Source organism: Molothrus aeneus, chromosome 1, assembly GCF_037042795.1.
Source record: "Molothrus aeneus isolate 106 chromosome 1, BPBGC_Maene_1.0, whole genome shotgun sequence".
Lineage (NCBI taxonomy): Eukaryota > Metazoa > Chordata > Aves > Passeriformes > Icteridae > Molothrus > Molothrus aeneus.
In genome coordinates, this window is record NC_089646.1 from 64,779,272 (window position 1) to 64,804,590 (window position 25,319).

General features: G+C 39.9%; 2 protein-coding genes across 9 annotated transcripts; one reads left to right on the forward strand and one right to left on the reverse strand.

The window, feature by feature from the left end:
* Nucleotides 1-750: 750 nt before the first annotated feature.
* Nucleotides 751-14,016, reverse strand: LOC136561826 (tRNA selenocysteine 1-associated protein 1-like). 6 transcript variants are annotated; one of them, XM_066558347.1, is made up of 11 exons: nt 13,340-13,392; nt 12,340-12,505; nt 10,878-10,958; nt 9,772-9,848; nt 9,543-9,676; nt 8,835-8,966; nt 7,815-7,934; nt 5,487-5,682; nt 4,885-4,930; nt 4,157-4,325; nt 751-1,058 (listed from the first exon to the last, which is right to left on the reverse strand). In XM_066558347.1, exons 4-10 carry the CDS (start codon nt 9,799-9,801, stop codon nt 4,189-4,191), a joined length of 795 nt encoding a protein of 264 aa, XP_066414444.1. In that variant the 5' UTR covers nt 9,802-9,848; nt 10,878-10,958; nt 12,340-12,505; nt 13,340-13,392; the 3' UTR covers nt 751-1,058; nt 4,157-4,188. The 6 variants fall into 6 exon arrangements, with proteins under 6 accessions (XP_066414444.1, XP_066414428.1, XP_066414435.1 ...); XM_066558331.1 differs by lacking the exon at nt 13,340-13,392 and adding an exon at nt 13,904-14,016 and having other exon boundaries at nt 751-4,325; XM_066558338.1 differs by lacking the exon at nt 13,340-13,392 and adding an exon at nt 13,490-13,557 and having other exon boundaries at nt 751-4,325.
* On the forward strand, nt 13,543-21,856 carry PAK1IP1 (PAK1 interacting protein 1). 3 transcript variants are annotated; one of them, XM_066558295.1, is made up of 10 exons: nt 13,543-13,671; nt 14,984-15,146; nt 17,004-17,124; nt 17,215-17,289; nt 17,903-17,955; nt 18,383-18,528; nt 18,619-18,716; nt 19,398-19,497; nt 20,662-20,788; nt 21,398-21,856. In XM_066558295.1, exons 1-10 carry the CDS (start codon nt 13,609-13,611, stop codon nt 21,556-21,558), a joined length of 1,107 nt encoding a protein of 368 aa, XP_066414392.1. In that variant the 5' UTR covers nt 13,543-13,608; the 3' UTR covers nt 21,559-21,856. The 3 variants fall into 3 exon arrangements, with proteins under 3 accessions (XP_066414392.1, XP_066414400.1, XP_066414409.1); XM_066558303.1 differs by having other exon boundaries at nt 21,404-21,856; XM_066558312.1 differs by lacking the exon at nt 17,215-17,289.
* Nucleotides 21,857-25,319: the final 3,463 nt, after the last annotated feature.

Consider the following 25,319-nt stretch of genomic DNA (forward strand, 5'->3'; position numbering starts at 1 on the left):
GGGTTTTTTTGAACTTCATCAGGGTCCTACCAGTTCTCTTACACGACTTAACTCCTCAATTCTTTGTCCCCTTTTCATTATCTACAGGAAATAACCATTACCCAATACCCCACAGAGTGGAATTACTATCAAGATATTTCTCCTCATAAACTGCACTCTTACTCTCCTGCCCCACAACTGGGAATACAATTTTACATGCAGGAGATGACTTGCAGTGACAGACAATCCCTATCCTGGAACATGCCTGTTTGAAGTCACCTGCAAGAACCACCTCATTTTGTGTAAACGGCTGGTGTGCTACAGCTGCTGACTAATTTTAGGATGATGGTCTGCTTCTACAATGGGCATGTCAAGATCTACATCAATATAATTATCAAAACAAAAAATAGTATTTTTGCCTGGATTTGCAATTCATTTTGTCCAAGAACTAATTACCATGCTAGCTTTCAGCTTAAGAGGAGGGGAAGGAAGGCTAGCATAATGTGTTTCCATGATGGGAAGAGCTAGATTTACAGAGGGGATGGAAACTGCCCATTGGTAACATACATTCATTGGTGACAATGCTGGCTTCTAAAATGGTACCTGTGTGTGGAACTGACTAAAATCATTCCTGTGCTGGTCAGGTAGGAGCAGAACAAATTTAAAACAAGCCTCCCTCTTCGTGCATGCTAAGAGTATTAAGGTAAGCTGTAAACACAATTTTCCCTTCCACATACATGTCAAATGCAGCTACACTAGACATTTGCTCTGTAAATTCAAGTGCTGCTTTATTTACTTATTTTACCTACTTAGAACAATTTCCATATGGTGACATACCTTTAAAGAAACTCATGACTCAGAAATACTTGTGGATGTAGTCAAACAACATCTATTGACATGAGTCATTGAAGTTAAATAGATGTCATTAAAAATGAGACAAAACAAAAGGCAAATATATATATATATATCTCCAGCAGAATGATAGTGATCATCACCATTTGATCAATCTTCCCTGTGAGTTATATCTGCAAGTTACTTTGAGGTAGCACTAGAAAGAAGCTGTTGGTCCAAGAGCATCCCTGCAAAAAGAAACATTCACGGCTTAAGTACCATTTAACCTTTTTGAACACTTTTCAGTCTTCACTGGTTTTTAGCCTGTTTTTTTCTCCCTGTTCACTGACTGCAGGATCATTAGCCCCTCAAACCATAGTACTAAAGCTCTTCTGTTCAGAGAAGTGGAAAACAAAAACATTACTCTTCTTCAAGAAATAAGTGGGTTTTAGGTAAAGGCACTATCTATCACAGCTAGGTACAATGAAGAGTTTATAAAACCAATACTAAGATTCTTCAAAAAAACCCCCTTCATCAGACTTAAAAAACCCCACAACATTTCATCTGGGTAAAAAAGACAGAACACAACCAAAGTGAAATAGTGTGGTGTTGAAAACATTGCTCCCAATACTTTTTTTTTTTTATGTTTCTACTGCAATCAGCTCTTTGTAGAACTGAGAAAGGGCATCTGTATGATGGACATGTTCAGGTTTTTGTGTAAGCTTGCTAATTCAGGCAGTAGTTGGACCAGTGCTGGAAGTTTCCTCAATTAAAAGTCTCAGCAATGAATGCCAGCAGATATGATGCACTCATTTTTTCCCAAATTTGTGCTTACACCAACACAGAATCTTTTTCAGTGTGCATTTACAGTAAAGAATTGTGCTGCACACAGTATCTTGATCCCACATATGCACTCTCCTAACTGGTAAGCAGTATAGACTAGAAAGGCTCAGGAGACAGAAATCAAAGAGAGCTATTTAAAAGAGTATCACACAGGCTGCAACCAGCAGACTCCCCCTTCACCTCACTTTTCTTCTGTGCTGACTAAAGAAAATATATTCCCCAACATCTCTCAGGTTTGCACAACTAATGGCCCAAACAACCTCTTCCACTACATTGCATAAACAGTATTTTCACTATATGGGTACTTTACAGCCTAGAACAGGTGGTGCATGTCCAAAAAGACTCTCTAATGCAGAGTGTGGAGACCTTGCTGAGATGGAAAATCTGCATAAATATAGTGACTACAGACTGAGGTTTATGTGCTGTGCTGATACAGTGCTGATCAAAGTGAAATCACACAACTACATGGGCTCCTTATTACATAATTCACACATGGATCAACCTCCCAAAAGCTAAAAAATCAGTGGATATTCTATAGTATTTCTACCAAGCGAACGTGCACCCTTAGGATCTGATAACACAATGAAAGGTTCCCAGAAATTACTTGCTGCAAGTGAAGTATGGTGTTAGGTAATGCTATGCAAAGCAGGATATGCACTTCAAAGCAGGAAGCTTCCAGGTCTCTGCCTGGGTTGTAATCTTCCAGCTTGTGATGACTGTGCTTGCTAGATACAAAATCCTTTGCCTAGCAACTGGCTTGTACTACCAGGCTCAGGCACCACAACTGTGCGCTACAACTGAAGTGACATCAAATCCAGCATGGTTTTTAAAGTTTAACACCCCCACATCCAAATTCAAGGGGCCTGCATCTACTATTTTGAGTTTCCTCCTTCTGCAATCCTGTGAAACAATTCTATACGGACACACAATTCCCTTCACCATCCAGATTCTCTTTGCTTCATTTATTCCACTTTCTGTCACATTCCCAATAATAATCTCCCTCCTGTGACTCTCCAAAGACTGCCCAGCTCACACCAGGGAAACATTCATGTACAAAATCCCAGTTTTCAGCCATTTTGCAACTAGTTCTCTCCAAAGCAGGAAAACATTCTAAGACTGTGATAGTAATCTCCCTGCCTAAATTAACAGCTTTTGTTTTCTCTCTTTCTACATACGCAATGCACAAAATTCAGGAAGAATGAAGTTCCTATATCACACCAGAAGACCTTTCTAGTTTAGTGCATCTGGATTTCACGGGTGGGACTTAAAAAAAAAATCCCGCCTGAAAGTAAACTGTGAAAAGAGGGAGATTCTGGTGAGCAGGTAGAAGGGACCTGCTGTGCCAAGTCATCACTCTGCAATGCAGTACTAGTTTCACATTTAAGAACAGCATATAGGTTATGACCACCACGTCAATGTAATTAAGTCATTAAAGAAAAAAAAACCTGCCATCCTAGCAATTATGGTTTAGACTGCCCCCAAAACACACATCAGTACCAAAATGCCTTCAGTAGCTTTAGTAGCTTTCACATGTATTAGCTATATGATAATTTATACCTTTTTCTCTTCAAAAAGTATTCTTTTGTTTCCAGTCTGAATTTATTTCATTGTGTACATTAAGTAGTAACAGGAACTTAAGACCCTATGACTGGAAAATACTTTATACCCTTTAAGCCACTCAGAAGTTGCTGTCTTAAAGCAGAACTTTCTTCATTGCCATCTCCCCTAACCTCTTTTGACTTCAATACTGAGAACTGTCATCCTAAAATGTTATAGACCTCATCACTATAAAACATCTGAGCATGAAGACTGAACAAATAACAGATGTTTAGGATAGGGTGCAACTTAGTTGAAGAGGGTACTGGGGTAGTCTAATTCCTGATGGGTTTTTCTTCCCTCTTTAAACCACAGGGTTTTCTCCAAGGATTTTTACATGTAAGAACAGGTATTATATTACACCAGTTTCTTTGCTGTAAAAGATCAGATGAGAAGACTAACAAGAAGGGCAGAAATAAAATTATCAGTAGGTATCATCCTTAGTCTTTGGAATGTTTGCAGCAACAGCAGCTCTGAGTTTACCCTTCTGTATGTTAAAACTGGACAGCACGTTAAGATTAAGAGCTTGTAAGATTGCCTAGGCATCTTGGGAGTATCTTGCTAGTGCTGATGCCCATACCAATGACAAGTGAAATATCCCTACTGCCTCCAGCTAAGCTCCACAAGCCAGAAGGAGAAAGTGTTTCGCATATATAAGTAAAATCCCTTGCTGGCCAGTTTGCAGAAACAAAATTTTATTTACACAGGCAAGTCTATCTTTAGACCCCATTGAACTCTTTACATTTCTAGAATATTTACATGATTTCAAGATGCTCCAAGTGATGAACAAAACAAAACAAAGAAGATTACAGAAACTGCCAAAAGCATAGCAAAAAAAACCCCAACCTATCATTGTGCTTTAAAACTTATGATCTAGAGTAATGTAGAAGAAATGTAATTTTAGCACCTTGGTCATAACGGTCATGCTATATAAGACACTTAAATAGCAGAGGGGATGTCAGAAGTGACCGTATCCAGAGGTTGCCAGTGACAATTCATGAGGGCATCATAGAGTTCTTCACTTGTCTCCATAAATTGTCTGTTCATTTCATCAACATCCAAGTACAGCTGTGGATCTAAAAATAAAAGTCTGGTAAGTACAAGTGTCAGAACTTGGGAGGCTTGCACACAAAAACCTGAAGTAAATGCCTAAGAAAGTGTACTTTGGGTAAATTTAACGATGTAACAAACTTAATAATACACCTAGTGAGATGTTTTTTCACCTAGAATTTTAACAAAGCTAAGAAGTCCAGCTTCTTTTCGAATTAGTGTAGTCAAATGCTAGGACTGTACTGGTATTTCCACATCAAGCAGAGATTTTGGGATAACTAAAATTTTTGGACACCATTACAAGATATCTCTACTAAAGAGCTTAACATACAATAATCTTAACAGAATCAATATAAAGATCTAGTACCTTCTCCAACAGACCATTCTGGACAGAGAATGAAGGCAAAGTTACAAGAAACCTACTGCAAAGCATTGTTGACAATGTCCCATTCTACTTGACCTAGTGTACACTATTAGCTTTAAAAATCCTACCTCATCTCAGCTATAACCCATTCTTTACCCAAGAGTCACTGGCCTGTATTGTTAAAGGGCAGAAGTATGGCTAAATTCAAGCAGTATCATTACCTTCAGTTATTAGGTCATCATTGATTTCAGTCATAGCTGAAGCTTCCTAAAAAAAAGAGAAAGTATTCATAATCAGTTTCAGAAAGCATCACAAATCCAAAATAATTTTATGCTCCCAAACATTCCCTTCCTCCCACAGCTATAAAATAAGCAGAAGCAGGTAGTGTTTGTTGAGAGAGGGTTTCTTGTGGGGTGTTGGTTGCTTTTTAATGCTTTGGTTGGGTTTTTTGAGAAAACCATAGTAGAGTTCCACTTGAAATGCACTTTGGAAGTTGTAAGATGATCATATCTAGGTCAGCCAGTTGATCATTACAACTATTCTTTGCTTTAAGCAAAGTACATCACAAACACAGGATGAGAGAAACACTGCAAAAACTTGCAGTTAGAACTGTTATTTGACATACAAAAACAAATATTACTGCATAAATATCTAATTCTACAAATGCACTCAAGCACTTAAATCCAAAAGGTCATGTTGACCATAACCTTCACACTTATCTGACAGCATGATTTCAGTTTTAGGACTTTTTTGCTCTGATTTACACAATCCATATGACTTGTTAATTGTGGGGGTTTTTTAATTAACTATGTAGTATCTTTACCTCAAAAACAGCTGGAGCCATAACAGCATCTCCTAAAGAACAGTCTCCAACAGCTTGCATGCTATCATAGGGAGTATAGGAGCTGTAGTTGTAGTCAGCATAAGGATCGTAATTCCACTGTGAATAGTAGTTCTGATAATCTTGATAATAATCATTATAGTTGTATGACTGGTACCGCTGGAATTCTGCTTTCAGTCTGAAACATGAGAAGGTGTATATACAGTTAAGAGTTGGAGAACAACTGTAAACCCAATGCTGAAGTTAAGAATTTCACATACTTCCAAATTTATGAGGAAACTCTCCTGAGAAAGTTTCAGGAAGTCTTATGTCACAGCACAATACACCTCATGTTTATGAGGAGAGCAAATGCTCGCCTTCAGCAATGCCAAACATAATTATTTCTCTGGATTAACTTGAGTTACATTTATCTGTATTCGGTTTGAATACTTTTGGTATTATTTAAGCAAATTACTGATTAAAAAAAAGATTCATTAAGATCAGAGACCTTCACCAAGCACTGCTTTTTAAATGACACTTTAAATGATTAATTAGTCCTTCCATCTTTTGTTTTGTTAACATGAAATCTTGTTATTTCCAGAAACAAGAGGTAAAGTCAGATTATCTATTTCAGAGAAGCATCTGACACTGCCTGTCAATTTACCATGTCTACCTTCACCTTCTCAAGTTTTGGTCCATGAACAGTTGCCAAAGCTTAGCTGTCAGGTGAAGTCAGCACTGCCATTATCCAGAGTGAAGCCAAAGCAGCAGGAAAATTACAAAACTTATTAGTTATGAAGACCAAAGGGCCAGGTGATTAGTTTTCACTGCTTTCCCTCTCCTGAGCAGATTTTTTCCCAGGGGCAACTTCAAGTTGACTAATAACAAGTATCAACAAACAAGAATAGTCTGTTCTAAACCAGAGATACACCACATGAAAAACATTGGGACAAATCAGCTACACATTCCAAGAAATCCCCTATGCTTAGACATTTCCTTGCTGATTACATACAAGGAGACCTCCTATGCTTGCAGTGTCCAATGTGTGTTTATCTCCACTTTGCTACAGAAAATTCAGATTGGAGCTTTTTGCCAAGACCACAAACTGAAGGAGCTCAGAAACAATATCCAGTGTAAGTAACTTAATGACAAACTACTCTGATGGCTGGATTTTTGGATGCTGTGAGAGCATAGTACTCAGCCATTCAGAAACAGGTGTAGATTAGAGGTGTGTATGTCAATACTCACACTGCATTTCTGCTTCATTACCATCAAGCTACACATACATTCTAATAAATAGGTATTTTATTGTCTTACTACTGTAGCAAATAAATGATGTTTCATAATGTCTCCTGCTTCCGTCTTCTGCTTCCAACTTCTCTCCTACATCCATCTCTATAGGAAAGAAACATCTAAAAATACTGCTGACATTCTTCTGGATAGCAGAAGTGAAGAAAACTCTTTTTGGGACTTCATTTTCAGAGCAAGTTAGTGAAAGCAAATCTGGACAGTGCTCTCTTGGGTAAGGGCATTTCTGTTCCAAAGCAATGATGCAACATTGGCAAAATTATCCAGGGAAGAGAAGCAGGAGCTGTTATTTTTAGCCTTCTAACAGAACACACAAGCTAACCTCATGAATATATACTGAAATTGTTTCATAGACACTTCTATTTTTGTCTGTATTCAGGATCACAGTTTATCAAATTTGGTATCAAGTCTCTAACTGGATTGCCTTAAATAACTGACTGAGAGAACTGAGCTGGTAGGAGAAGAAAACCTCTGAAACCAAATCAACTTTCAATTTCCTACTGCCCTAATCACTTGAGGAGCAAAGAGCAGTCTTCTAAACAAACTGCTCAAGCAACATCTCCTTTGGCTTCTTCCCCTCTATATTCTGTGTTTTCCCACTGAAAAGTTCCTTCCTCTGCCAGCCTACTTTAAAACTAGCAATGTGCTAACTTGTCTAAGCCAAGGGGAAAGGCCCAGAAGAGCCTCCTAGCATAAAAATAAACACTTGTTGTCCCTTCTACCTTCTTCAAGCCCAAACGTGACACACTTACAAATACATTCAGCTTCACTACCATAAGCATTAAGGCTGGTCACAAGAGCAGCTAAGCCCAAGTTATACAATCTGGCTAGACTTAAGAGTTGGATTTCCCCAGCAATCCTCAAAGAGGTTGATGGATCCAGGCAGTCAAAACATAATGCTTCTTGATTTTGATTTTGCATCCTGTACAGCCATTATAGCAAGGGCCACAGTCTTTACAAAGGCAGAGCTAAAAGAATCCAATTATTCAGAATTACTTTATCAATGCACAACTCATTTGTTACCTTTTAGAAATTCCTATGCTCAGCCGGATTCGTTTTCCCCCCAGACCTGGTGCATTCTGGCAGTCTTGCAGTGCCCTCATCTGATCACCTTGCTCACCAAATCTGACAAAGGCATACCCTCTACAATTTTCAAAAGGGAGAAAACAAATTCTAGTATTCATAACAGTTACAAAGCCAATTAATTCAATTTCTGTCTTCATGAAAATAGTAGCTACTATAGCTTGTATTACCTAAGCAACCTCTCTGGCATGTGCGCATGCACAGAAGATGCTTTCACAAAATTAAGAACTTGGGCCAGAAGCAAAAAGCTTTGTTGATAGCATTAAGATGCAACTTGCTGAAAGCCAGCAAAACAATGTATGTTAACTGCTATCTGTGTAAGTAACCAGATTATATATTTCTGCACTTACAGCAGTTCAGTATATTCAATATATCAGTATTAACCCGTTCCTATGCTCTACAGCTCTAACCTTCTTTCTAAATTTGCTCTCTCAGATTTCTTTTTAAGTTTCTTGAATTAGTCCATTACAGCCAGTGTTTTCTGAACAGCAAATTCACTTATCCCTGCTTCACTCTCTGCCTTGCCAGTCTAACTTCTACTAAGATTTATTTACTAATACTAGTATTTCCATCTCCCAACCCCCTAAGATTTGCTAGGCCTTACACTTTTCTTCCACATGTAAAAAGGGAATTATTTTGTCCTGAGTACTGCATTGACTAGGTGGACACACTGCTGTAAGTAAGCACAGATGCCCATGCAGAGCTCTCCTTTCTCCCACCATCTAACCGCTTTCATGCAGATATGCATTTGGCTAAATTGAATCTTAACCCATTAGTTAGCTATAACTAACCACAAAGTTTCAAAACCCCAAGGATCTAGGTTGTTAAAAAATAATGCCAGAGAATAATCTCTCTTCCTGCCTCTGAAGAAAATACAAAACCAGTTCAAATGTAAGTTCTTATACATTACTTATAGCAACAAACATACTGACAGCATTAACACATTTTCACAGGCATTACCTGGAATATCCCAGCAGGTCTGTTGCTATTTTGCAGTCAATACATGAAGGGTACCTCTTTAGGAAATAGTCATAGAGCTGAAAATCATCTACTTCTGGAGTCAGCTCCCCAACAAATATTGAATAGTCCGGTCTTTAAAAAGGTAAGAGAACCACCATTAAGTTTGAGAATAACAGTTCATGTCAGTATAAAGTCCCTAACATACAAGCAAGTAGTTATCACTGAACAAATAAGGAGACAAAATATGAAGAGAGTATTAACTGCAAAACTCTGCTAAGCACTGTACAGAACTGCAATGCCATCCACTCCAGCAAGTTCTTAATTTCTCTGAGTCCATTCTACCACTTCTGCAAGCATTTCAATAAAGACTAAAGATTCTTTGATAAATTTGAGAAGTGGGTTTTAGAAACTTCTTTGTTGCCCGAAGGGCAGGACACCCAAAAACACCAAGAAAAAAATATTAAGTTACAGCCAGAATTCAAAAAGACCCAAGACTATTTTGACACCGCATCTCAAGTGATTATGAGACAAACCAGGAAAAAAAAAATCTTCATTATTCAAATAGCAATACAATTCCATAAACAATACTCAGTATATAGGCACCAGGTGTGCCATTTCAGGATTTTAAAATTAATTGATGACATTCACTAGTCATTAGCAATTTAAACAGATAAAGGGTCAGAGCTGCTCCTTTCTAAAGGTCTTTACCTGGTTGTGTTAGTACTACTAGGGACAAACTCAATTCTTCCTGGTTTTATTTTGTTCTTTTTCTTCCGTTTCTTCTGGGGTGTTCTCCACCAGCTGTAGGCCTGGAGACATTCTCTTTTTTTTGCCATCAAGTCCTGTAGGGAGAAAAAAATGACCTTTATAGTATTTAGCCTCATTTACATTCCTCCCTCCCACTCCCCATCACCACAGGTGATTTCCCCATATTCACCTTGCCCTTGAAAGAAGCCTGGGGTCCCATTTCTCCCTCCGCCTCCCATGAGGGAAAGCAGCCTCTGGGGAAAACGCCTGGCAAAAATAACAGAGCCAAAGGATTGTATGAACAGCCATATTCCCCTGACTTGTCAAGCTGGCTAAAGGATTGACAGCTTCCTCTGGGAATTAGGGACAAACCAGATAGCCTTTTGATGCTGGCCAATCCTAAATGTTAATTAGCTTCAGGACTGGACCGTGTTCCGCTTGAGCTCCAGGATGCAAAAAACCCTGCCGCAGCACAATCCGCATGATGAAGAGGCAGGGAAATTGTCACTCTTGCCTAGAAGGAATCTCCACTGTCCCTATCTCTCCTCACCTAGGAATTCTTCAGTGAGATGCCTCTCCTCACTACCCAGCAGTGAGTTACTCTCCCAGGCCAGGAACAACAACAACAAGAGGCCGATTAATGGAATTTAAGGAGAAAGCAGACCAGGATCAGGCACTAGATCGGCTGAGGGAAAACTCAAACCCAGATGCAAGGCAAGGAGGAAAGAGGCATAAAAAGTGCCCCTCAGGGAATTAAAAAAAAAAAAAAAAAAAAAAAAAAAAAGGAAAAATTAAGGAAAAAAGAAAAAAAAAAAAAACCAATAAAACCCCAAAAAACACAGCTCAAAAAGGAAGTGAGTGGGGCAACTACACAAAAGAGATGGGGAAACAGCCTTGTTAACACCGGTTGCCTCCCTCAATGAAGATTCTGAAGAACAGGGACTTCGAAAAATAAGAATGATGTTCCACAGCATTTACTTACGCAGGCTTTAATGTTCTTCCTCTATAACATCTCCACATGTATCTTATACAGAGAGTGTTATGTGCAAGCTCCTTCAGAAGAACTTGCACTCAAACAATGTAAACTGCAAAGCTTAATGTAATGCCCCCCAACCTGCTTGAGTTGACACAATGAAGTGTCCTGAGGACAGTTGCCAGAAGAAATCTTAGGACTAAGAGAACATCCAACTCAGAGCAAGCTAGCTATGTCAGCTTTACATTTATTAGCAATTCTGAGTATGGTTCTGGAATCCATTTAGGCATTGCATGCCTGTATTTCTGACTAAATGATCTTACCTGGCTTGCCATGGTTCAAACTGTCTTCTGTCTTTCTCAAACAGTAAAACTGCACAGGTTCAATTTATTACACTCCTTCAGCTGAAAAAAATGTAGGGGAGAAGAAGATGAAGGACTTTATCCTCAATATTAATTACTTTCAAATATGTTCACCCCACCATATGTTTTAATGTTGTTAATTCCAAACTTAAAACATTAAGTTCCAACTTGCCACTGCTTAAACATTGGAGATAAAAAGGATATATGGCTAACAGGATTATGATTAGATGTAATCTTCACTGTCCTAAACTGTAACAGACCACAAAGTTTTCCCACTGTCCAAAGCACTAGAAAATTCTAGAGATTGTTTAAGTCCCCTATACCTTACCCTTAATTCTGAAATACCTACATATAATAACCCAGTAATCCAGAAGATTCTAAAATAGTTAAAAGCAAGGCAAAAGATGGGGGTTTCAGTATGTTTTGTATAACCTCGTCAGTTTCTTCCCCTTTTAGCCAAATTTAAATTTACTTGTACCACAAAATATGCAGCTGAAAACAGGCAGTGGTACACTTCCTATGTACTAAAGGATATGAGAAATAAAAGCAGGATGAAGGCACAGCACAAGCAAACATCTTTCTCTGCACCTTTTCTCCTCCCTCTCGCCTTCTCCACATACACATTCCACTCATTACCATCAAAACCAAAACCAGCAAATAACATCTTACTGCTATCGCTAAACCAGTGGACACACTTTCCTGAAGAGCTATGTATCTTCGTTGATCCCAATATCCTTTCTTTAGGCTTTTTCCCCTAGTCATCCAACAAATATAAATCAGTGCAAAAACTAATTTCATTTGCAAAATACTCTGCATCTACTTTCACACACAGGCGTTCTTCGCCCCTACCGATTTTTTACATCTGGTGTATCCTGTGCAGATACTTGATGCCCAAAGTTCTAGTTCCCATTTCCACGCAGGAATTTATTTATGTAATGTTTTAGATCCTGGCTGATTAAATCCACAGCCACATAATGCAATAAGCACAGAGCATCTACAATGCCTTCAAGGCTTGCCTGCAGAGTTCAGAGCACTACTTGGATTAGACTAATTTGACACAGCATAGCCATAAATCATAATTAGAGCATCCATGCATGGTGCTATTCAGAATAACTATGGACTTCATATCACAGCCGTTGTGAAGCCAAGAAAAGAGTCAAGCACAAACAGGCCTAAAATACTAGTAAGGTTAGTGTATGCTACACTGAACACATGCTAACTGAAAGTAATTGTGTTCACTATGAAGAATTATCAGCAGCAAACTCTTCCTTTAAGGCTTGTCATTACTAATACAAATATCCACGTAACAATGTTATTGTAACGTTAGCTTTCAATAAAAAGAACCATCAACTCCTCCATGCTCTCAACACTGAAATACTGGTTTTTGAATTCACAACTGCACAGAAACTTTTCTTAAACTTACCACTTTTCACTCCTGCAGACCTGATGGAAGATGGCACGCACGACAGAGTGCTCGTGTTGCAAGAGGCTATCAGGAGGCAAGTGATACAAGGGCTTCTCGGTAGGTTATCACCAACTTTTATGAAAAATGGTTTTGTACACCTCCCTGTCCAATGTTTGCCTTTTCACTAGAAAACAAGATCATTTTAAAAGCAGTTGAAACAGCATGTACTGATATAATACATTTTTTTACATTTGCTTTAACTGTATCTACAGTCACAGGTAGCTTTCATTGAAACAGCTTCAACCTCCAGAATTCAAACGGATCTTTAGTTGGATTACACACCACACCATAGCAGCTTTTTATTTTATTCCACTTTCTTTCATTAGTGTCCTCATACGGCAAAAAGGTGGGCGAAGCTGTTCACGGCCCTAATCGTCCGTGCAAACACCGCTCAGGCAGGCAGCGGGCAATCCCCCCCCCTTCCTTTGGCACTAATTTCGCTCATACGAGGCGCTGGGGCAGGGCACGGGGATGAGGGCGCCTCCCTGAGCTCTCGGGGCCGGCGCGGTGACTCCGGCCGAGCCCAGGCCCGAGCCGTGACGCATTTCTCTAACTGAGCCCTCGGCACGACGGGAAGAGCCCGACCACAAGTGCGCCCCGCCCGGCCGCGGCCCTCCATAAGCGGCCACACTGGCGCCAGGGCCGCGCTTCCTGCTTATCGTACTACGCGATAAGAAATAAGTAATGAAAAAATATAAAACGACCCGACGAAATAACAAAAGCCGGCGGGGCCCGGGGCTGGGGAGGTGCTCGTTTCTCTGGTGCCTCGGCCCAAGCGCAGCCAGGGCCTCCTCGCCCAGCGCGCCCGCCCCGCCGCCCCGGGGAAGGGAACGGGCCGAACATCCCAGCCCAACCCACCCCGCCTCGTTCCCAATAGATCGGTCCGCGCCCCTTTTCCCCGCTAGCCCCCGATCCCGAGCACCGCTCCCCCTCCCCCCCTCGCCATCCCGGCACTAACGCCTCTCGTCCTCCCCGCCGCCATCACCGCCAGCGCCGCTTCCGCCCCGCGAGGCCCCCCCTGCGCGGGTTGTCCCGCGCGCAGCCTGAACCCTCACCGCTACCTCCCGCGCTTCCCGCTCCGCGGCGGCTCCCAAGGGATTCTCCTCACCCGCAGGGAGCGAGCGCTGCCGGACGCCAGGCGCGGGGCCAGCGCAGAGCGGCACAGGCAGCGCGGCGGACGGGCGGAAGAGCCAGCGGGAGCCCCGGGGCGGCGCCGTGCGGTGGCGGATGGAGCTGGTGGCGGGGTGCTACGAGCAGGTGCTGCTGGGGTTCGCCACGCGGCCCGGCCAGGTAACGGGAGCCGGGGGAACGGGGTGGGGGGGAGGGAGGGAAGAAGCACAGAATGGTCTGGGTGGGAAGGGACCTTGGAGGCCATCTCGTTCCAACCCCTTGCCGCGGGTAGGGACATCCGCTACGAGACCAGCGTGTTCGGAGCCCTATCCAGCCCGGTCTCGAACGCCTCCCGGGAGGTGTGTGGGGAAATGCCCCGCCCGCCCCTCTGGAAGCGCGCCCCGGCACTCACCGTCTCGCCCGTCCGCAGCCGCGGTTCCGGGAGCCGCCGGGGCTCTTAAAGCGCGTTGCGGGGGCGGGGCGGCCTCTCCGCGGCCTCTGCCGCCAGACTCGGCCCCTTCGCTGGCCCGAAGGGCTCCCGGCAGCTACGGCGGAGCCACGTGCGTGCGGGGTCCGCGGTGCGAGGCCGCTCCTCCCGGCGCGGTGCGGAGGATGGATGGGACGTGGGCTGGGGGCAGGTGGAAGGCGTGTCTCCAGCCTGCCGTGATGGAAAACGAGAGAGTCCGCCTTTCCTGCTCTTGGGATTTATCTCTGTGCAGAGATAGCTTCGTCTAAGCACAGCACTGATTACAAGGGGTGGTTTGCACGCTTAAATCCTTTGGACTAATCTTCTAACAGCACATTAACTCAGGAAGATCCCATTACGCTTACAGCTAAGTATAATTCCTCCGCCTGTACTCGTGAGGTGCTCGAGTGCTGTGTTCAATTCTGGACCCCTCAAATCAGAAAAGACATTGAGATGCTGGAGCAAGTCCAGAGAAAGGCAGTGGAGCTGCTGAAGGGTCTGGAGCACAAGTCCAATGAGGAGGGACTGAGGGAGCTGGGATGTTTAGTCTGGAGAAAAGGAGGCTCAAGGGGACCTTACCATTCTCTACAACTGTATGAAAGGAAGCTGTAGCCAGGTGAGGGTTGGCCTCTCCTCTGAGGCAGCCAGTGACAGGGCAAGAGGACATGGCCTCACACTGTGCCAGCTGATATTCAGGTTGGGCATTCAGCCTTCATCAAGCAAGAATTTCTTCATAGCAAGGGTGATTAGACATTGGAATGCCCTGCCCAGGGAGGTGGTGGAGTCACCATCCATGGAGGTTAAGGAACTCAGTGCCGTGGTCTGGTTGACAAGGTGATGTTCAGTCATGGGTTGGACATCATGATCCCAGAGGTCTTTTCCAACCTATTTGATTCTGTGATTCTGATTTTTGCACATATACTTTTTCAGCTTTTGCTTTTAAAATATAAAATTATGGGACAATGAAGTGGAAGCTTTCTGTGGTAAGCTTGAGAAAGACCTGTTTGTTTTGCATTTCGTTTACAGTCTTGGACAGTCGTCCCTGATTTTACACATCATGCCCACACTGCCTCATTGTCAGCAGTAGCAGTGAATAACAGATATGTGGTCACTGGAAGCAGAGATGAGACAATCCAAATCTATGACATGAAAAAGAAGATTGAACATGGGGCGCTGCTACAGCACAATGGTAAGGGATCATTTCTTTGTAAAAAACCTTTATGATAAAAAATTGTAGCTGAAAAACTGGCCCTTGCTAGAAGAAGACTTGTTTTTTTTCTAATAAGACTCTAGTAGTGGTGGTGTTGCAGCCATGATGGTGTGATCATATAAACAAGGTAAGCTTTTGAGCATAGAAGGTAAAAACAATTATTCTGGTATTAGCTCACAAATGCTGCTGCTGCTTTAAATTATTTGTAGTTTTAAGAAGTGATTAAGAAGTTATGAGCCACAAATGGCTTATGTGCTGTTTTTCTTCTATCAGGATGGTTTATCTAGATCATGCCTACTCTCAGCTACTGTCTTTCCCAGTGTTCTTGCCCTGTCACAAGTGTACATGAACCCCACAAAAGAGAGTTTGTGTGGGAAAGCAGGCTGCTGCTGTCAGAGGAGTTAACCTGGTACATTTCCCCCTGTGTGTGCTGCCTGAATTACAGCTTCAAAGTACATGATAGAGTCACAGAACAGTTTGGATAGGAGAGGATCTTTTAAATGTCGTCTAGTCCAACCCTACTGCAGTGAGCACGGGCATCTTCAACCAGATCAGGTTACGCAGAGCTCCATCCAATTTGGCCTTGAGTGTTTCCAAGGACAGAGTATCAACCACATGTCTGGACAGCTGTTCCAGTAAAAACTGCTGTCCTTGTAAAAACACTTCTTCCTTACATCTAATCTAAATTGACCCTCTTCAGTCTAAAACCATTGCCTTGTCCTATCACAACAGGTCCTGCTAAAAGGTTTATCCCTATCTTTCTTCTAAGCCTCCTTCAAGTACTGGAAGGCCACAATAAGGTCTCCCTGCAGCCTCTTCCCATCTGAAATATTCCAGTTCTTTCAGATTTTCCTCACAAGCAAGGTGTTCCATCTCTCTGATCATCTTCATGGCCCTTCTCTGGACTTACTTCAACAGGTCCACATCATTCTTATGCTGGGGACATGTTGGAGCTGGATGCAATGTTCCAGGTGGGGTCTCTGAAGAGCAGAGCAGAGGGGCAGAATCCCCTTCCTCAATCTGCTGCCCACGCTGCCTTAGATGTAGCCCAGGACACATCTGGCTTTCTGGGCTGGAAGCACACATTTCTAGGTCATGTCCAGCCTCTCTCAGCAAGCCTAAGTCCTTTTCAGCAGAGCTGCCCTCAATCTGTCCATCCCCCAGCCTGTGCTGCTACCAGCTTGCACTGTGCTTTGTGGAACTTGGAGGTTCAAGCCCACTGCTTGAACTTGTTCGTGTCCCTCTGGATGGCATCCCATCCCTCACCACTCACAGAGTTTGGTGTCATCTGTAAACTAGCTGAGGGTGCACCCTCTGTCTGTATCATTGGTACAGTCATCTGTTAATGGCTGTGCAAATAAATCTGTTTGAGTCATTTGTAGCTCCGTATTGATTAATCAAAAAGATCCAGGAGCTAGACTGAGCATGGTAACTGCATTTAACTCATGTATGATACATCTGGTGATTATGGGGAAGCAACAAGTGCAGTAAGTTCAGCTGTGTGTCAGGAGCAGGGCTTTGACTGGGAGCATTCCTATCACCAATAGAAGCTCTCTCTGCCCCAGTGTTTGAGTACTGCTGTGACAGAACAGACCAGATGGAGTGCAGACATGTGTGGGTAAAGGGTGCCTGATAGAGCATATCAGACTATTGAATATAGCAAGAAAGTTCGAGGGTTTTTTTAAAAAATACTTAGGAAATCATTTAGATTTTCCCAAGGTTAGGGTAGTGGCTGGCATGCCTTGATGGAAGAAGCTTTTCTGTTAAGTTCTACATTCTCTGTTAATTTGTGCAATAACTGTTTGGTGTGTACAACATTGTTAATTGTATTTCTAGGCACGATAACTTCTTTGGAGTTCTATGGAACAGCACATCTACTGAGTGGGGCTGAAGATGGACTCATTTGTATCTGGAATACAAAGAGATGGGAATGTCTGAAATCCATTAAGGCACATAAGTAAGTTTCTTAAATCTTCATGTTCACATACATTTTCATGACTATTTTCCTTGTAAATAATACATGTGACTAATGTTTTGTTTTCATCAGGGGACATGTAACATCTCTTTCTATTCATCCTTCTGGGAAATTAGCTTTGTCAGTTGGAACAGATAAAACATTAAGGTGAGTCAAAACTGATGAAGGAATGCTGAGAATCATAATTCAGTAACTCTTAATAAGGTGCTATAAGCAACAGTTCCATGTTGGGACTAGGCAACACTGATAAAACATATTTGTTATCAAATGGTTCAAAGATCCATCTGTTTGTCTTTTGAAGTTCTAAGTGCCAGCTGTTCATACCTTCTTCTTGTGAGTTCTGACTCTTCACAAGTCACTTGTAGATGTATAAATATGTTTGCATTTTGGAACACAATTTGCTTAAACTTTTGAAAAGTGACAGGTTTTGTTTAGTGTCAGTTTTCACTTGGAGTGTTTCCATGTTGCTGTAGATACCTGTTTTAGAGATATAAAATGCTATTTTAATAGCACAAATTTCTATTGGTCTCCTTTTGGGCTCAGTATTGCAAATGGTGGTTTAGAAAATAAATAACACAAGATCAACATTATAGCATGCAAGCAATATATGAACTCATCATTTTCTTTTGCATTAAGAAGGCAGAAAAATGCTTAGAGAGGCTTAAAAGCTTCCTTTGAGTGCCTCATGACAGCAGATTGGATTTCAGTTTTGCTGTGCTGTTTTTAACCAGAATGCACATTGCCTGTCGTTGTGTTTCAGAACTTGGAATCTTGTTGAAGGACGATCAGCCTTCATCAAAAACCTGAAGCAAAGTGAGTTTATCAATCTAAATCCACTAATTAAGTGCAATTTGATAGCTTTATTTTTCGTGTAAAGAAAAGTTGACTGAATTAATCAAGTCAGTTAACTGCAAACTTATACAATGTCTTCTTTACACGTGAAGGCAAGCATATGTAAGCTCATGTACTTAATAATAATTTAGCAAAAGGAAAACATAGTACCACTAAAGTAAATCCTTTTTTTTCCTTGAAATTTGAGGTCAGAGCATTAAAATAAATGTGTTTCAGTTTGTTTTTCTTTACATGATTCTGATAATCAGAAATAAACATTTAAGAGCATAGCTGTTTATTCTAGCTTATTTGATTTTTCACTGAATATATTCTTAGGTCTAGGTAGAAAACAGTGTCTAGCAGCTTCTAAAGATTCTTACTTTTAGATTCTCTGTATCAATGTGTACAGATGCACACATAATTAAATGGTCCCCTGATGGAGAGAAGTATGTGACTGTGATAGCAAACAAAGTGGATATCTACAGACTTGACACAGCTTCAATCACTGGCACCATTACAACAGAGAAGAGGATTTCTTCACTTAGATTTATTACAGTAAGTACAAAAATGAGAGGTGTTGGGAAATGAACTGGTTTGAAACACATTAAATTAATCACACTTGCATTTCTTTTTCCCCATTCCAAGGATTCTGTCCTTGCCATAGCTGGAGATGATGAAATGATTAGGTTCTACAGCTGTGACTCTCAAAAATGCTTGTGTGAATTTAAAGCTCATGAAAACAGGTATTTTATATTTGTTTATTATTTAAATATTTATGGCAATGCTGATTCCTCTCTAAAGTTCTATGGCTTGTAATGTTTGGCATATTTTGCTTTTGTTTTAGTATAGAAAGTGAATTTATTTATGTGCTAAATTCCAAACAGTCTTGTTTGCTTTTTGTATGAGCACAAGTACTGTGTCCATGCATGTTACAAAAACAATAGGGTACAGAATTAAGAATATTGCTATTGTAAATTTGTGAGTGTGTGTACTTGTGTTTAACCAGTCTTTACTGAATCTGACTCTTTAGAATGCTTCAAAAAAACAAACTAGTTTTATTCAGTTCAAACAATAGGAGTGTAATTACGTATTCTGTGTTTTTGAATACCAATTATTTGTCCAAATGTTGCTTTGAATTCATCAAAACAAAAAAGCATTAGCAGTAATGTCACTGATGTGTCTAATAGTGTATGCTTTACAGTACTAAAGAGTTCTGAATTGAATCCTAATAAGCCTAGCAAAGGCAAATGTTCCTAATATAAATGACAGCACTCAAAGCAGATCCAAGTTCCTGCCTGTCACTTGGAGGATTTTTGTTCAAACTGATTTTTTAGACTGTTGCCTATTCATCTTTAATTTGTCTCAGCTTACTAGTCTGAAGTGAACCGCGATGCTGTAAGATAAAAATGTATTCTTTTTCACAGAATAAAAGATATTTACAGTTTTGAAAGAGAAGGACAGCATGTCATTGTTACTGCATCCAGTGACGGTTACATTAAAATGTGGAATCTGGATCTTGATAAGGTTGGTATATTACACTGCTTGTTACATTTAAGAAAATCAACAGAGAACCAAATTGCAGACAGTTCTGTTGTAAGAGTTCATTTTAAGAGGAAATTTTATGTGAAATGTGGATGTCTTGATCTTCTTCCATGTTATGCTCAGTAGAGATGTATGTCTATGCACATTTATTTATGCACTCGTGTTTTTTTCATCTTTGTATCTTTTCCTTTTTAACAAACTATAAAACCTGATGATATTATGATATTTCATCTCCACTTTTTGTACAGTCATGCTTTCCATCAGACCTAGCTGGGCTTATGACTATCTAATCAGTTATGTATGTTATGACTATGTAATTAGTTAAGGACTGCTGTGAATTTCTGTAATGTTGATGACTGTTGCTACTCTTCTGAAAACACAAAGTCTATGGTTTGGGCAGGGGAAGATGGTTGTTCATGTCGGGGGAGGAACTTATCCTTTGGAAAAATTCCAATACATAAATGTTCTAAGTACTTGTATTTCCTGTATTTTCAAACAGTTCTGAGTAATACAGTTCAACAAGGAATCATGTCTTATCTTTAACGTTTATTGTGTTTATTGTTTGCTCTTAAAATCAGAAATAGATTTTTACAATTTATTGCTTAGTTACAAAGGATCTACTATATTTTATGATAAGTATCTTGGATAGTTCAAATAATTATTTCTCAACATATATACACTTCAAATCTGAATTTGCCTGTTTTTAATTTCACCCACTCTGATTATTTTTATACTTGTAAGTGCAGGAGTGATCTCCCCTTTTCCTCTTCACCTTACATTTCTGTTCCCCTTGTACAGAACTGACAGAGAGATCTTTGCCTTTCTGTGTAACATTGTATTTATTTTGACCAAATTCCTTTCCCTGCAGGCAAAGTTTTGCATAACTGTGTGGGCTGCTCTGTCCAGCTCTGAGGGGTAGAATATCCTAATACAGCAGTTTCCAGTGGGTTGATGCTGTTAACACTGCCCATGTGTCTGTGACACTTTATCCCCTGATATCTGTAATAGAATATTTGTATTCCAAAAGCTGAGTGATATAATTGCCTAACAATGAAAGTGGGCAGTAAGGTGCTTTCTCACTTCAAATACTTCATTAAATTTAACCAGAAATAAAATAAGGTTTAAATAATCTTCTTTTATGTTCAGATTAGAGATGGGCCATCTTTACTGTGTGAAGTCAATACCAAAGCTAGGCTGACATGTCTTGCAGTGTGGCTTGACCAAGCTTCAGAAATGAAAGAAAACTCTGATAAAACTGCATCATCATCTCAAGGTAACAGAACTTTGTATTTTGAATTGTTAAGGTGACTGTGAAATGGAATACACCAAGTGGGAGGCTTCTCCAATATCGACTGGAAAATGTTCTGGTATTTTGAAGTGGGGATATGATGCTGGCAAGTGATACAGATACACTTAGCAATCTGATAGTGTCTCAAGCCCATATGTTTGTTGGAGAGCATAAGCCTCTTTTCACTTTTATTAAAGTTCTCTTTCTGTTTCCTGGAATAACATACTGAGGAAACCACTGCAAAACTTTTGAGACAGATAAGAAAACAAACAGCTGATAGAACTGCATGTCTTGTTTTCCTATAAGCAAAATTAGGTGTGAGGCCACTGTAGTGGGGCAAACTTAAGAAGTCTAGCTCAGATTTGTTTGGGTTTTCTGCTGTTGTTTTCCTGCATTGTAATCTATTTGCATACTTGATCTTTATGTATTTTAATTTCACAGGCAAAACTAGCATAAATGGCACTTTCTACTGTAAAATAAAAATATATTTATAACCCTTTTTTAAAAAATGAGATACAAATAAGTCTCTCTGCCATTTAGACTACAAAGACTGGGCATAAAGGTCAGTGTGAATAATTCCTTGCTTTTTTTCAGAAACAGAAGATGAAAAATCATCAATAGCCAGGATAAACAAAGATTTTTGGACTACTAAAAGGGTTAAAATAGCAAAAAGAAAGAGAAAAAATATTCAAGAGAAACAAAAGGTGGAAGCTCCAGTGCAAAAGAAGAAAAAGAAACAGAATAGCTCGGCATGAAGGCAGCTACTTTCTCTCCTGTACAAAAAGGAGTGCTGGTGTTGCCCTATTTTTTATAAGAATCTAAACCCTAACAGGACATATACCTCTGATCCAATGTATTGTTTAAAAGTAATTATTGTTCTTACCCTAATAAACTGACTGATCATTCTTGGAACTTTCCCTAAGTGAAGAAAGCCAAAATAAATTCATAATGTGTAATGTTTATATTTTTCTATTAACAATACCGTACACTTTTTAACTGGCTCTGAAAAAGCCAGCTAAAATAATAAAAATAGCTGCATCTTTCTCAGTTACATTTTTGTTTCACTTAAATGCATATTAAAAACACGTACACTTTTTAGGGTTGAAAATGTTACGGTTCATTTGACTCAAGGTATGGTCTGACTTTGTCCTACATTTCTTTTCCTACTGTAAGAAAGAACATGTTAAAATTACTTAAAATACAATGATCACATCCCATTCTTGCAGTCATGGAAAACTGTAATTTCTAATTTTTGACATGGACTTTATAAGCACATTTGGCTTTTTTACTGTGTTCATACTTGAATATATTTAATTTTTTTAAAAAATCTTTGCACCCATGGTTCACATCACTGAAACATCTTGTTCAGAATATGATACATAATTTTAGGCAGAAGAGTTTTTATATCAATAAGGTTTAACCTTTTCTTCCCCATTCCCAATGTTTTTTCTCAGTCCTTGATCTGAGACATGTTTTTTATAAAAAAAGAATTATACAACACCTGAAATTTTTGCCATGCTGCTAAAATGTCACCTCTTATGTTTGCACTTAAACAAAAAGTAAATTCCTGACCTTCTCAGTCAATGGGAACAGGAATTCATCCTAAGCCTTATTACAAATATACAGTGGGAAAAACAAAGATGAACAAGGTCAAAGAGGTAAACTAAAGGTTTCCTTTCTTTATTTTAAGGTGTAAGGCATGTTAATGTTTTCTGCACTACTGGAGTAGTCATTACTATTTCTGTTTTCAAAGAGTAATGGGAATTATGCTTTTTTCTGATTCACTTCATCCATTCCTCCTTAGTTGTGTAGCAAGAGAAAAACTAGAGAAAATCAGAACAAAGATTGAGCCAAATCTGGAGACAGGAATGCAGGCTGGTTTAGAGATATAAAACAGAATGTAACTCCAGTTCAGCTCTGTGCTCTGACACTGAAACAAAATGAGCATCATCAGTGCTGTTACAGAATTGTTAATGTGGCAGTAGCAGTATTCTCTTGGAAGTGGGTGTCCATATTTACCTTCTCTAACTGTTTTCCTTACTTAGATAAATGAACAAAGTCTCTTATTTGGATATCCAATATAGTTGATTTATGCAAGTTCAGTTTATTTCAACATTAAAGAGATTAAGTTTGAGCTTACACAGCTTTTAATTTTAATGATATCCTAAATGTTTGTGTTCACAAACACATGCAAATAATATAGGACTTCAAATGGTTTGTTAACTTGACAGAAAGGTGCCAGATTTTTAATTCCTAAGGCTTCTATAGTAAAAATAAGAATTAAAAAGCGTAAGATTAAATAAGGAAATTGTGTACAGCAATTTCACTTGTAAAGTCTTATGTCTATTTGATAGTGCTTATCTTATGTCCTTGACAAAATGTCTGCCACTGCTAAACTGTTTTTATTGTTTGAATTTTTAAATACATGAGCTCATGGACACAGTGATCACAGTTGCAGAAGCACTAGTAAAAAAATCCAGTCTGCATGTAATTTTAAGATTAAAAAGTAAAAATTCCACAGAATTTGGATTCTAAAGTTTGAACTTAGAAGTAATTACACATTTGTAAAAATCTAAATCCCCTGTGTAGCAACAAAGAATTATGCATCTCACAAGACTCAGAACAATTTGTGAACTGGAGACAAAGAACAGTCCTTAGGGGAAAACCCATATTTTTTATACCTTGAGTGAATACTCTGCTGCTAATGAGTACTTTGCCATTTGTTGTTGTTGTATCTTTGTGTACATCTTCCTTTTCAGCACATTTTCCGTTCTAGTTTTCAGGGAACTGCTTAGAATGGTAGAGGGGAGGCAGCAGTGCAGAGAGAGGAAACGGCAGCAGTGACAAAGCTGTCCCTGTCAGAAGGGGTGGGTGTGCATGACACTGGGAGAGCAGATGGAGCCATAGCTGCAAGGAGCAACAGCTCAGGAAGCAGCATCTCACCTGAGCCCCAGGTGAGTTCAACAGCTCCAGCAGCTGTGGATTTCTACCAGTTTCCTCTTCCCCTTTTGGGAAATCCCTGTGCTGGATCACAAAGCAGAGCCCAGTGAAGCCTGAACATTATAGCTATTACATAGCTTGAATTAAAAAGGAAATACCATCTGTATGGTATTTCCATAATGCCATAGCTTAGATATGTGTTGGTTATGGCACTTTGCACAGAGGGAGGAGATTCCTACTTAAACCACTGAGGCCAACAAAGGAATTAAAGTCTCCCCACTTTCTGACCATTATGCTTATTCATAAAGATGGCAAAATCTGAAATGCAGTACAGAAAGCTGCATTTTGCAGAAAGTACAGGCCTCTCATGTTTTATGCCTTCTATTATGAAGAGGAATCAAATCCCTTCAGTTTAGGGATCTGGCTACAGGAGTACTTTTTCTTTCTATATGGTGAAACATCCATGGAACAATTCAAGTAATATCATCAATTTATATGAAGAAAATCCATTTCAGCACTCAGAAAAGAGAAAGAGTTTAGCTTTGTAGGCAGTAGTCATCTCTACATTTTTCCAGGCAAAAAAAAAAGCCAAACATTTTCTTTACAAGATGTTTTCCATCTCCTACTGTTGAATAACTTCTACAGCAGACTGCTTTTTCTGGTGTACTAGTTTGTCATCTGGAGGTGCTAGAAATCCTCTACGTGTTCCGTACAAGAGCTATACTGAAATTACTCATCAAAGCTGGAAGCAGCCTGTAGGCTGCCCAGAATTGTAGCTCATGCTACACCAAAACCCAAGCCCAAATTCTCAGCTGTACCACGTAACCCCACTTCTGGATGAGGACCGGGATGGATTAGGTGCACACGGCTGAAGTTCCGCAGGAGCTTTGCCCCTCACTGAACAGGAGCACAAAACCTGGTCTGTACTGATTCAGTTGTAGGCACCAGGGCTTGCTCGGGAATCCCCAGTGTGAAAAATGCATGTATTTTATGATTGGCTTTTTGCAAGTATTAAAATGAATATTATATGTGTTGTGTTAGAAAGTAATGCTGTATTCTCTTAAGTACTGTGTTAAATATAGTTTTAGGTTATAAAAAATGTTAAAATAGAAACTATGCTATGTAGGATACTTTTTTTAAAGAAAGGACTCGCAGCGAGATAGCAGCCAGAGGACACCTAAATCTTTCAGAGAAAAAGAATTTATTGCCCTCTTCCCACAAGAAACTAACTTCTTCCCGCCTCGAAGGCGCTGTTAGGATTCAGAGGAAGAAGTTGACACTGACCAGACAGAATCCTGTATTTGAATGGAATTTATGCATCATGTATGAAGTGTATGAATAAGCAACAGGCTATTGCTTTTAAGGGTTAATCCTCTGTTAGGTGTCCTTTTTCGGGCTCGTGCTGCCCAAAAAAGGTACCCGGACGTCCGTAACTCTTTGTTCTATTGTCTCATATTGTCCTAATTCAAATTATCCAAATTATTACTCTAATTGTATTACTATTTTTATAACCATTTTATAACTATTAAACTTTTAAAATTTTAAGAACAAGTGATTGGCGTTTTTCACACCCGAC